A 13479-nucleotide genomic window follows, 5' to 3' on the forward strand; every position below is an offset into this window, starting at 1 on the left:
ACCTGATGATACACATAACCATGTATGGGAATATTTTCTGATATTTATGGCTCCATTAAGGACTCATGAATTGTCATTTTGTTTGATGAACATTCGTCATTAACAAATGTTTGGATAATTGCTCAATCGCGACTTTCATATCTCCCGTAAAAATTCCCATCTTTTCCCTGGCAATCAAAAAAGACGTTTATGTCAAGGGGTGACAGTTTATCTCATTGCTTAGTTCAGTTCCTATCATAGCCTGCATAAGCAAGCACGCTATTATATGCGCCATTTCGCACAATGAAACTACCATCCCGGCACCCAGCATCTGTCTAAAAATATCGCCGGGACATACCCGCATGTTGGCCACGGACTTTGATTGAAAAACAAACCATATTGAATTTCACGTGATGTCGAGTATGTAGGAGTAGGAGTGCGTGTGTGTGTGCGAGATGTATGACCGGCAAGCTATACACGTTCAAAGTCCTTTTCTCTCTCTCTCTCTCTCTCTCGTTTTTTCCCTTTTCTTTGTAATGGAAACCTTATCTATCGGAGTCGGGCTCGACACGGGCGATGCGTGACGCAAACGATATGTGATAAGACACTAGTTTTTAACTTGACACGTGTCGCGATAAAACACTTTTATATGGCAATAACCGAGGTATTTGGACTCATTAACTTATGTTAAAACCTTACATTACGGGCTAAGTCTTGGCCTCACCGTACATACCACAGTTATGACGTGACTGTACTCTCACATGAACTCAAGAGAAAGAAAACTGAGAATAATTTCTTCCTTGTTTACAGTGGGGGTGTGCGAGATATGAACATCATATTGATTGATATTATATTTGCAGTTTTAAGTGCGTACAAACAATGCGTAACATGAGCTCAACGTTTAACGATCTACATGGTACATATTATATCATCGTACTGTTGGTGTACACTCTTTATGAACTCTTTCAAACTAAATGCTAGAAGTTGGTATACGTACGGTCAAGAGGTAACATGCAGCAAGTGTTCTCCTGATTATTGGTCTCATTTGATAAGTTAAAGAATCAAGAATCAAGACTTTTTATTGTCTGATAAGATACCTTATAAAGTTCCTCATAAGATTTGAAAGCACCAGCTCTCTCTTCCCCCGCTGTCTATCTCTCCGTCTGTCTGTCTGTCTGTCTGTCTATCTGTCTCCCTAACTCTCTGTCAATCTATCTTCCTCTCCCCTCCCCCCCCCCCTCTCTCTCTCTTTCTGTATGTTTGTCTCTCTCTCTCTCTCTCTCTCTTTCTCTTTCTCTCTGAGAGTACATGACCTGTCCAAAAAGGGTATCGAGCTTCAGTGAAAACGCCAAGACATCTGCGTGGAAAAAGTACCTGGAGCCCCCAGGTGTGTTACCAGGTGTATTGGGGAACCCGCTAAGAGGAGGGCGCCCTAACCTTCCACCGTACCGGCGCGCCCGGTGGCAAGGATAAACATGAGGACATGGCAAAGACCGGTGTCGATTGCAATGCGAATAGCTAACCACTGTTGTCATGGTGATTCTGGAGGCACAGTGATCGCAAAAATCGACAACTGAGGAAATACTTTGCTTCGATTGCAATAGATGTTATATAGGGAAGTCCCCCTCCCCATCCCCCCCCCCAAAGTCACGTGCTGTGTTTGTTACAGAAGCAATGAGGAAGCGCGTCCAGTTTTGAATTATTTTATCAATTTCACAAGCATGTAATCAATCCTCGAAAGACAGTTTTGCGACTTTTAACAGAGTTGCATCCTCAGTTCGTCTACCGGGCAAGGACCATCACCAATGCCAAGTTGAATGGAGGTATAGTGGAACTTCTGTCGTTTAGACGGCTTGGAGTAAGTACATTCAAATCCAGTTTTAACATACCTTTTGATAATTGACAGTCCTTTTCATATTAAGCTACATGGTCCAGATAAACGCAACGAGTCAAAGAAATCTGGTAGTGTAAAATGGACATCAGAATGCCATGAGGAGGCCATTAAGAGAAAAAGAGTACAGACTCAGAGTTAAAATGTTTTGGGAGTGTTTTCCATTCATTGCAGGACACAAAACGCAGTCAACAAATGCTTTGCAGCCAAACTATAGATTTTGGTCTAAACGTAGTAGGAATCATAAATTGTTCGACTTCGCTTTCATTTTCACACCCATGACGGACAGCAGCATACAACGCAGTATGTGGAGTTTGGACTCGAATAAACTGCCATGACCAAGTGTGCACATTTGAATTACCGATATAAACATGCATACAGTACTTCCACAAGACTTACAGTTATGACCACGTGTATGTATCTTGCGAAATATTCTTCAAAGTCTGTCGAAAATTGTTCACTTTCTGTCTCAGTTGCAGGTCACTGGGTAAACGCTAATATGTATCTTCTTTTTTTTTCTACTCAAATTGCTGGAAAGTTACAGTGTGGGCTTTGTTGTCAGCAACACGATGGAAATTCTATACAGTAAATGGTGGTCGTTTACTAATGCAGTGTTACATGGCGCGCGTAATTCTGGCCCCTTAACCCGCTCTGTACCAGACGCAACTATACACACAGGATACAATACGAATGGGATTTGAAAGGTCTTGAAAGGATTAATCCGCGCTAACACCCCATCTCTTCCTGTTATGTCTGTTGCCCATGTCGTCTCGTCGACCTCTCAAAATCGAAGAATGAATAGGTGGTTCAACCAACCCTCCTATCACACACCAAGCCATTTCGGTTAATTCCACCCACCAAATTCACTCATTCGACGAGTAATGTGATTGCGTGTCTTTTTATTAACATTCTCACAGACGAGATTATTGAACTTGTCGTGTACTGGTATTATATAATCATTCGTTCAACCTACAGAGTTGAGTAAATATACTGCTCGAAGTCGTTCTTACATCACTCACTCACTCAACCAATCAATTAATTTTGTTCTGATCTATTCATCAAGTTTTCTGTCAGTCTGTCAATCCATCTATCTCGCCTTCTGTCGATAAGATTTAATCTCTACACGTCCCCAATTTAATGCGCAACCTATAGCTCTCACCCTTCCTATAACCCACTTCAACGTTCACAGCCGAGGAGTATATCAATTTGGCAGTTCATTCAGCCACAGCACTTGGGGTCGACATTACGAGCCAGATTATGTGGATGTGTATGTGCTCTCTAAAGCATGGATATCATCCCACACTGGTCTCTATCTTCGTGAAAGAGCATAATTACAAGGACACAGCGGACGACGGTCCTTATGGCATCGCGATTTCCTGGAAACCCTTTCATCCGAAACTCACGGTTAAAAATGTTCTCTCGTTCTGATGTTACGAGATCTCGTGCTCCCATGCCGCTGACGTCACATTCATACATTATACCGCGGACACGGCAACGGGCTGCTTTCACTTTTTTGATGTATCAAACGTTGAACATTCTCTTTAACTCGTTGCATCAAAAACATGGTATTTTTTTTTTTTGGTCATAAATCTAATACTTATGACACGTTAAATTAGGCAAGGAGTTAATTTGTGTTTGCTTGCGCGTGTGTCTTCTTTTTATATGATGTTTGGGTACAGCATTTAATGTTCGTATGCCAAAACGTGCTATCTGCACAGAATCAAATCAAATATCATGACACTTACTTTCACAGTGCGTCGTGGGGTAGACACACAGTGTATCAACCATAGCTTACCGGATTCGGAAAAAAAAAAAAGCACAACTGAGGTTAACACGGACTACAGAATACAGACATTTTCTTCCGAAAATAGCTGGTCAGAAATAGAGAAAGAATGAAGTCAGTATTGTCCGAGTTTAGAAACCGCGAAGGGACGCAGAAATTACTCTTCTGCTCAGTTCTTTTCACGAAAATATAAATGTCCATAGAATAATCTTCAAAGCTACAATAATGGTTTCCATGTCACCTCTATTCCTCCCTCTCTCTCTCTCTCTACCCCTTCTCTCTTTCTATCTATCTATCTATCTATCTATCTATCTATTTATCACACACACGCACACACACGCGCACACACACACAAAGAAAAGAGGAAAATATTGACAAGACTGATTCAGGACGGAGAGGGGGAGGGGGGGGGTGGGTGAGCTGAAGGAGTTTGGAGGGTATTCGACTGAGCGGACGGATGGGAGCATGTGCGGACGTTCAACGCCAACTCAATTCCAACACAGACACCGACACACACATACACACACACACACACACACATTACATAAAGACGCGATTGCCCGTACGCACACATATTCATATACCCGTGCACACATAACATGAATGTCGGTTTGACGATGGATCGATAGCGAAAGATGCCGGCGTTGAGAGCGCCGAACACGGAGCACGGCAGAGCGACGCGCGAACAAAATTACCTTCCTGTTATCTCACGAATTTCACTGCCGCAATCTAGCTCTGACGGTAAATTCGCTGTTGTAAGACCCCAAAGTAGATTAACTGCCGTGATCATGCAAAGTCACTGGAAACGAAGAAACAAATGTATTCTGGAAATTGTTTCAGCCATCCGATGGAAAAATTGTCAAAAATCATCATGCTGCCGTTTTCTCTGAACAATACAAAATGCGAACCACAAGATTAATTCAGACGGCACGAATAGGCATTTGTGCTGTTTGCGTGATCGCGGCGAAGTCGATGAGGAATGTTGGGTTTAGAGGAAAGCGGAAAAGAGGGCACAGTTCAAATGACTGAAGTCTCTCAAAAAATGATAAAGCTGGGATCATTTGAAGCAGAATCGCCCCAAGAAACGTCGTCCTGTCACTCCCAAATGCATTGTGATAAAACAAAGAAAAGAAACAAAACTGCCACACATAATGCATCCACGCACATTCTATTTATGTATTTTTTGGCTTTCACAGCTGAAACTGAAAACAGAAAAGGAGAAGAACAACAGCCAATGCAAAACCTCAAAGTATAAAAATAGGAAAATTTCACTCAAGGAATCATCAGCTGAGTAATTGGTGTCAAAATACTCGGAAGTTGAACATGGCACGGAGCCATTTTGGCAATGTGTACAAACGTGTCGGCTACGGCAGAGATAGAGTTAAATCAACAGACAATTCGGAACATGAATGGATGTGCAAATACTGCCATGGTTAATACATAACCCTGAGAAGGAACGGCTCATGGCCCTGCATACATGCATATCATAGCGGGAGAGCAGTGAGAGGTGAAGATGGCTGTAATGACATGCCCATCTTGGCGGGGAATTTATCATGCAGTGAAAATGATGCGGTAAAAGGTGATCATGGGCGTACAGAATTAAACCAAGTATAATATATTGCTAATCAAGATCACTCCGTTCCAAGAGGATGATTTTGCGTAGGTGCTATGTTACTTATACGCGAATGATATAAGAATGGTGTATGTGTGTGTGCTATCACCCGAGACAAAATCAGCAACAAAATTTAAGCACGGGAGAAAATGATCGAGGTTATATCATCAAATCACAATATGGACTGACACGGTGCAATATTGTCGTCTGTCGAAAATTGTCATCGGCCAAAACTTGGTTACCATGTCGGGGGCATTCACGATGCCTGGGATGACACGATGAACTCTTTTGACGCGAAGCTGACAGCGTCGAAAGAGACCAGACAGTGGTGTTGGTAATCAGATAACGAAGATGACGCATTTGGACGCATGGTAGGGAAAGAAAGAAAGAAAGAAAAGAAGACCCCTCCATTGATGTATTGTGGCTATAAACAGCAAAATCCCTGGTGGGAACGTTCGTTTACATCTTGTAAAGAGAACGGAGTGGAAAGCAGCAGGGGAAGACGCAAATATTTTCAGTGACGAGTGACTGAGCTACCTTTTAGGAATCATTGCGTTGTGTTTCTGCGTTTGGTTCTTGTTTTGATGAGGAAGACGTGAATGTTTACGTCAAAAAGAAGTTATTGAGGGTTTGTTGAAGTCGCACGCAAAATCATGTCTCAACTACATGCTTTAAAATAAATCACGTGTAGAAGACAATGACCAAGCAGCCATCACCGCTGGGTAAATGTCAATTTATTCCCGTCTGGGAACATGAATTAAAAATGAGTGCCAAGTTCGGCAGTCATAAAACGGTGAACACAACGAGCAACAGAGGGCTATCGAAGAACGCATGCAACACTTTACAACACCACCATCACCACCACCAACTACAAAGATACCTTGCATAGAATTTGCCAGAAATTCTATCGCGTCGACAGAAATTCGTCCTGACGGTCTTACCCAAAAAAGAACCACATCTAAGCAAACAACGCCAGCACTTCGAAATCATCTGAACTGCGTCACTATCGAAAGAATAAGCAGATATAATTCCGAAGTCGGATACCGGCGATCTTACAATAGATTAGAATCTGACAGAGACAGAGTATGAAACTTATAAGGAAAACATTTTATGACACGTTCAAAATGCAACAAGCTAGAGAATTTTCTATTTTAAGCTCAATCTGACAAGCAAGGAGCATTTCACGACCACATTGAAGACAATCACCCATCTGATATGACATTCCTATGGCGTTTCCCAACATAGTATTCTTGGTCACGTGACTGCGATGTCACCTGAGTAACACTCTACATTTTGAGAAGGGCTAGAAGGACGTTATTCTTTTTTATTTCTCGAAATAAAAAAAGAACCCGATTTGATGCACCAATGATGTGACACGTGAGAAACGTTGTAAGAACACAGAAACATTGATTAATGCAGACAAAGCGCGGACGAGTGCTCCACGTTTTCGTGCTATGAGGACAAAATAAGGAATTCCTACCAAAGCGGTGCCGTGGCTAGTATGTCCTAGACAGCTTTCAGAGGTCGCCCTAGGCCGCCACGCCGGGTGACTCATTGACTCTTGAGTTGACATTGACATTGATCTGACATTCAGCTCTCCCCAAATCCCTGTCTCTCTCTCCCTTTACCGTAATCTCTTCCAAGCTTTACTTTTGATTTCATATCTTTCATCTTCCATCAATGACAAATTTCGCTTGGATGTAACTCAGAGAGAAGTTCAAACCTACAGAATTGGAAAAAGGCCAGATCTGTTGCAAGTTCGACAAGGCAAGGAAAATACACTTGTATTCATTTTCCTTTTTTTTTCTATACACCGCTATATTTTCTTTTCAAGATCTTTGTCATAGAGGCAGGACATTGATGGAGATTTCCTGGAAACCCATTTATAGCTTGAGAATGAGATGGCTGCATCATCGTCTGCTGCTGGTGATAAACAGAAAAATATACTCGGTTGGTTGTGGCGGACAAACACTCTTCCTTTCACCCCATCGACATCCATCTCCGAATAAGGAGAGGTAGGAGGAACGCGTGAGGCGCAAATGTCGTGTTTCTCGATTCTCCGAATTCTGCGGTTTTTCTGGATTTCTATAAGACTTAATACGTCATCGACAACACACGGAGGATGGCAAGACGGCTCTCAATCTGAGCTACATTTCTGTTCTATTTCATTGGAAGCTGACCAAAGAGTGAATGTCTCCGTGAAGATGCTTATTTTTTTTTCGTCATGAACCTTGGATGGAAAGCAAACATTTCGTCGCATATTATATGGAATGAATGTGTTTGCACATCTGCATAGCAAACAAGATCGGGCTCTAGCGTGGTCAGCTTACGGTGGGAGGAGGGCTGAAAACCACTATACCAGCAGCTGCCAATTTTGATATCTTCCCGACAAAACGAAAATTCGCACATGCATCTTTGTCGAAGGAGAAGCGACAGAAATCGTCAGGAATGTGCACGCTGAACATTTCAATTTCCACTTGTTTCACCCTCTCCATGTCTTTGTATATATTCTCTCTCTCCTCCTCTCTTCCCTTTCTCTTTCTTTCTCTCTCTCTCTCTCTCTCTCTCTGCCTAATTATAATGCCAAGATACTTGGAGCTACCTAAATGAGTCATCTGCTCGTTGCGGTTTTGCAGACGACGCAGAGGCAAGGATGTATTCGCTGGACATCTGACAAGAAACATATCAATATTGAAACCATGGTGTTTCACGAAATCCCGCGGACTAAATTTGAAGGGAAGGGGATTGATGAACACTTTAGGCATTCTATTTTGCTTGAGTAAATGAGCTTCAATATTAGCCCGACAATGATGATGGTTGCCTAAGATCATACTAAAATGTCGTGATTTTTTTTCCCTTCACGACGTATCTAGCACTCTGGTGGTGTTTTCTCAAATTCGTGAACGCTGTCGTTGCTGCGGAAGAAAATGCAACTTTTTGTGTTTGACGGAGTGATCTATCCTCATGTTTCAGGAGTATTAAATGGATTAGGAACACGTGTTAATTGACATTTCTCTCTGTTAAATAAGAACAACTTTCTTGCAGCTAATTGGTGCCGATTTAGGGATGGTACTCGAACAAAATGATTGTAGGATTTACGGCTGAAATAGAAGCTCGCTTAGTATATAAGAATGAATACTTTGAAAGTTTTGTCAGCGACGAAAACATATCTGCTTCAATTGTGTTGTGTTTGTAAAGGGGGGGGGGGGTATATGCCCAACAGAGGTGCGTGGTAGAGGCGAAGGGTTTCGAAACTTCCAAGTTTTGCAACATCAAAACTACAGTCACCTAAAGCCATGCTGGAATTTCATTCGGGGAAAACCAGGATAAGGAAGTTGCCAGCGGAATCGTGAAACTTAGCGGCATTATTCTCGAACAGCGCAATAACCCAAGGAAGCGCGTGAAAGAGTAACCGAGTAGTGTCGATGTGAGTTTACAGTCGGACCGGACATCCATATTCAAACGACCAGATCTAGCTACTTGTTGATATGGCTGCCATCGGAGAAGTGCGATTTTTTTATCTCTCAAGCTTTCCAGAACTTTGCCTCCAAGAGAGAAAACTGCATTACAAGATGTGTTAGTGAATGATTATGCTTTAGTATGGAAACAGAATGTATGCTTTAACCCATTGTGTCTACGCACAGTTTGGCCCAACATTGCCATTCCATGAACCCACCAAAAACAAGTGGTAAGGCTGCACTTGACTCTGTCTCGATGCTGGCAGGGGAAGAGTTATACTGAGCTGAGAAACCAGCAGCTAGGTTTGAAGGGAACCTCACGATACAATGTGGATGCCGTGCTTGTCCAGCTCAATGCAGCGTTTGTACAAAGTTTTAGAGGCCATTGGAGCCCAAGAGCTGCATGTCGCTGGCCGTCCGACGAGCAGCCCTTCTCAGGCGGTGTCCGGCGGCAGAACGAGATGCTTAATGCGGGAGTAAGTGCAGAAAAAGAGGAGAGAAACCCGGGAACGCACGGGTCTACCGAATAGGAAACGCGTATCACTTCTCCTACCTTATTTCTCATCATCTTTCCACGCTGATTGACAAGGACCAGTCCCAAACAGAGGCAGAAATTTCGGTTGAACTTTTGACCCCTGATCGGCACAATCATACGGCGTGCGCATAATAGGGAAAACCGGCGATTTTAACCCAAATTTTAGACCGAAACAGAGGGGTGACGAATTGACTATACAATCGGCAAAATATTCAGCCATTTCGAGCTGATTTTTGTTCACCAAGTCTTAAGAATTAGCCATCTAAATATGCTAATAGGAGGCAAATCGGCCCGTCCGTCATATGGGCAGATAGAGAAGTTTCTAAGCTTTTGTATGATATAAAGATTGTTGACAAATAATGCTTAACCTAGAAAAATTCGTTAACTTTCCTAAGACATATCTCTGATACCTTTGCCTTCAAAAACTGGGTGCCGAACATTGCACATTGTATCGTCAACAGGGGTATAAAGTCGGACGGGTCCGGACAAGTTCGGCCAAAAATCACCCACGCGTTACGTTTGAGATGTCAACACGCGGAGTACATGTCTATCTATCCAGTGCACGCGAAAAAATTGGAAATATCCTTGGTTTTTCGAAGATATTCATTAAAAAGTGAGAGTGTTATATTCTACAACATAATAGCCGCAATCGTACAAGTAGCTGCCGATAGAACACGCGCCTCAAATGCGCGCTATAGTGCACGTGAGTGTCTCTCGCTCCAGCCCGGCATTTGATTCAATACAATATACGTTGCTAAGGCCATGCATTCGTTGATTTCCTGCATTACATGCAAGTCAATATTCACAACACAGAGACACACGACAGACACAGACGAAATATGAAGTCAGTCGAGAGAGAAAAACATTGCAGACTCATGTGTGATCTATTAACTTATCTGACACACTTTTAGCTCTTCCTTGGTCATATATTTTTCAACATGGCTGCCATTAGACTATGCTGATGACGTTTAAGGAAATTCGTAGCAGCTGAAGATGCTACGATCACCGCTTCCTTCGGAAATCTACTGCTAAGCGCAGCCCAGTGCTGCATAGGTCCCCAGTACACACAACATCGGCAGGCACGAAAAAGATGTTGCGTTCAATTTTTGCCGCCTAGAACTAGCTCCAGTTTGAAGGCCATGGTTGATGACAGTGAGCAAAAGGAATTCCCCCCACGCCCCCCGAATGTAAGCATGCTGTTGATGAAAAGCTGGGGGATGAAATCACCACGTACCTGCGTGTAAGATGAGCTGCCGATGCTCTATGTCCTCGATACCCATTTCAGTCAGATCTTCCTCGTCGATGTTGCATATATCTGTTTCCACGTCAAATCCTTTAATCTTGAATATTTCAGCATATTGTATCAATCCAAGAGGTTCAAGAAATTTCCCTATTCCAAACTCGTTCATGATTGCAGCCGTTCCCTTGCTCGGGTCCCTCTAGATCCACTGCTGTATTGCAAATGATAATCTATGCTTGGTTGCTGGCTGCGAAAATTTGTTCAATCTAGTTTATTCCTGTCTTCCTCTAGTCGTGTTTGCCACCAAAACGCCGTGAATGAAATGTTTTTGTATCGTTGCTCCACCCCTTTATGATCCTCTGGAAGCAGCCGGTTGGTTGGGGTGCCGACAGGGCCTTTTCTCTGGGCTAGGATACACCATGACGTAATAGCCAGGTACGCTACCGACTCTGACCTGCCTCGACACGTCCATTTTTAATAGTATGGTGATATTATGGTAATATAGCAATGTATGCCGTGACGTCATAAACAAGGCGCGCGAGCCGCGCGCAAACATGAATATTCATTCAATAGTAGGTCGCACGTGTACGTGTGTATTGTGTGCGAGTATTTGTGTGTACGCTCGCGCTTCACACTCACCAATGCAACTTGTTCAACACACACCCCGCAGAGTAGGGGTGCGCTGTACCGAGGTAGGGCCATACCACGGCACGCATACACACCGGGCACACACACATACACACACAGGGGTTCAAATACGTGGACTCCCAATATATTCACATACTGCTAGTCAACGCTTCGGCTCGCTTCCTACTCTACAACGTGTGGGCAGTTGTTGCGTACGTTTGGATCGGAGAGACGAAGTGAAACCCAGCTGTGTTTTGATCGCTACACTGTAAACTCTCGTATCAATAATGGCTGAAAATGGGTCGCATCACAACGGTGGGGACCGAAAGGTTGCTCTCATCACAGGGATTACGGGGCAGGTATGTTTTCTGCAGGTTCAAGACATTTAGTATATTGCTGAGACTGTTATGTGTCTCAGGATGTAGTTCATGGATTCGTCCACGACGCCTCAGCTCCGACGCCGGGAGACACCGGCCTACATGCTCGGGTCTTGACCGATGAATTTACGCAAACACCGGAAAACCTTCGCTCCCATACAGACCTGTGTGTTATTTCGTTCGTTCGGTCTTCGACCTGAGATGCGTGCAGCATGTGCAATTTGTCTTGTTGAAAATATGCGTGATTTTGGTTGTGAATTACTCGTAGACACATTGTTTTTGAATGCTATATGTTTAAGTCAAAGCTTCATGTGGTCTAGCGGTGCTTCTCGATCTAGTTCGGTGTTGTACAACCCTGCCGTTTGTTTTACTAGAAATTTAGCCCTCACATCCCCACACCTTCATTTTTGTGTTGGTTGGTCTTATTTATGACACACAAAATGCATGCAATGTGCAGCCCTTGGAAGCTCCTTAACTCATCCACATTAGCCACGTTCTATTTCCTTTTTGGTCTACCCCTTTTTTTTTAAATTAGATCTAGAAGTACAGAACTTACTTTCTTGAAAATAAGCTGGCCTGTGACATCAATTTGGATTGACTCAAGAGATTTCTACATAAAGACAGAATATAACTTAAATTTAATGCTTTTGATAATGTGTGTTTTGTGCCAATCACAGTTAGAAGGTACCCCAGGTACAGGGCAAGGGCTTTGTTTGTTTTTTATATGTGATAGATAGATCTCTATACCACTTCTTAACGTATATCACATCAAGGTCTATATTTATCAAAAGAATTCCTACCAAATTCACAAAACGTCAACAATCATGCAGTCTTTGCTTGGTTGACGCTCACGCTCACGCTCTGTAATGGTATTGTATATCACTCAATGCAGTTAACATAACATCAGAAAGATATATCGCTAGGCCCTTCTGTGCACCCAGTCACACCCACTACATGGTACATGTATGCGTGATGATACAGCTGGTCATCCATACCTACTGTAGGTGCAAGGGGGGGGGGGGGGGGCAATGCTTTGATATTATCGATACAATGGACCCGGTGATTTAGAACTGTTAATAGAAGCAATAAATGTTGAAAGAATGCTGAAGTCATTAAAATGCATAAAACAAGGAGGAGTTGCACACTGAATATGTAAGTCATATAAATCTTTGATGATACGTCTTAACAGAAATCATAGCAGTGCTACAGATATTTAGTTGGTATACTTTTAAAGTAAAAACAAAAAAGCAAGCCCCCCCCCCCTCGCCCCCAATAATGCAATCATTTTAAACACCATCCGAAATTCAACCACTGGCTACATGTAGTAATAGTAGTAATGATAATAATATTAATAGTAATAATATCTAGAAAAGCACTCTGAGGGTGCAGACCTCCACCAGGCGGGTTTTTCCACTGCTGATATTGTTCTTCCACAGAGATCAGTGATTTCCACTCATTAAATGCATGCTGAAAATAGCCCACTCTCCCAATATAGAAGCCTTGTGTTTTACATCATCAACTTTCAGCTGTGCGGCACCTCGCCCTCACCCTAGCACAAACCAGAGCACGCACTTTAGTGCGCACATGCAAACCACATGTGTGCCAGCTTGAACTCCCAAGTTCATTGACCCTACCTGCCAAAATATAAAAAATCTTTCATAAATTCCATAAAAATTCCTGAATCACTACTAGAATGTAATCATCTGTTCCTTGTGTCATTCTCAACCTTTCCTGTAAGTTTCATCCAAATCCATTCACAACTTTTTGAACTATTTTGCACATGGACAAACAAACAAATAAACAAACCAACCAACAAACCAACACCGAAGAAAACATAACCTCCTCCCTTGGCTGAGGTAATGATAACAATAATAATAATAATAATAATGGAGTCTTTGTATGCGCCGTGTTTGTCACACAGTGACACTCCTGGTGCAGAAAGATAAAACCTACAAAATATATGCTTTTGCATGTGGC

General features: G+C 42.7%; 2 protein-coding genes across 2 annotated transcripts in view; one reads left to right on the plus strand and one right to left on the minus strand.

The window, feature by feature from the left end:
* Positions 1-10949, minus strand: part of LOC139712365 (uncharacterized) — a 101936-nt gene extending 90987 nt beyond the window's left edge. Inside the window, exon 1 of the mRNA XM_071624195.1 lies at positions 10493-10949. Within this exon, the coding sequence (XP_071480296.1) occupies positions 10493-10667 (175 nt within the window). The 5' untranslated portion in view covers positions 10668-10949. The remainder of the gene's footprint in view (positions 1-10492) is intronic.
* Positions 10950-11220: 271 nt separating this feature from the next.
* The window catches only part of LOC139712380 (GDP-mannose 4,6 dehydratase-like), a 100939-nt gene continuing 98680 nt past the window's right edge, over positions 11221-13479 (plus strand). Inside the window, exon 1 of the mRNA XM_071624205.1 lies at positions 11221-11484. Coding sequence (XP_071480306.1) covers positions 11413-11484 — 72 coding nt within the window. The 5' untranslated portion in view covers positions 11221-11412. The remainder of the gene's footprint in view (positions 11485-13479) is intronic.

This window comes from Diadema antillarum, unplaced genomic scaffold (genome assembly GCF_040938485.1).
Source record: "Diadema antillarum isolate AM-2024a unplaced genomic scaffold, OU_Dant_1.0 seq00001795_RagTag, whole genome shotgun sequence".
Taxonomy (NCBI): Eukaryota; Metazoa; Echinodermata; class Echinoidea; order Diadematoida; family Diadematidae; genus Diadema; species Diadema antillarum.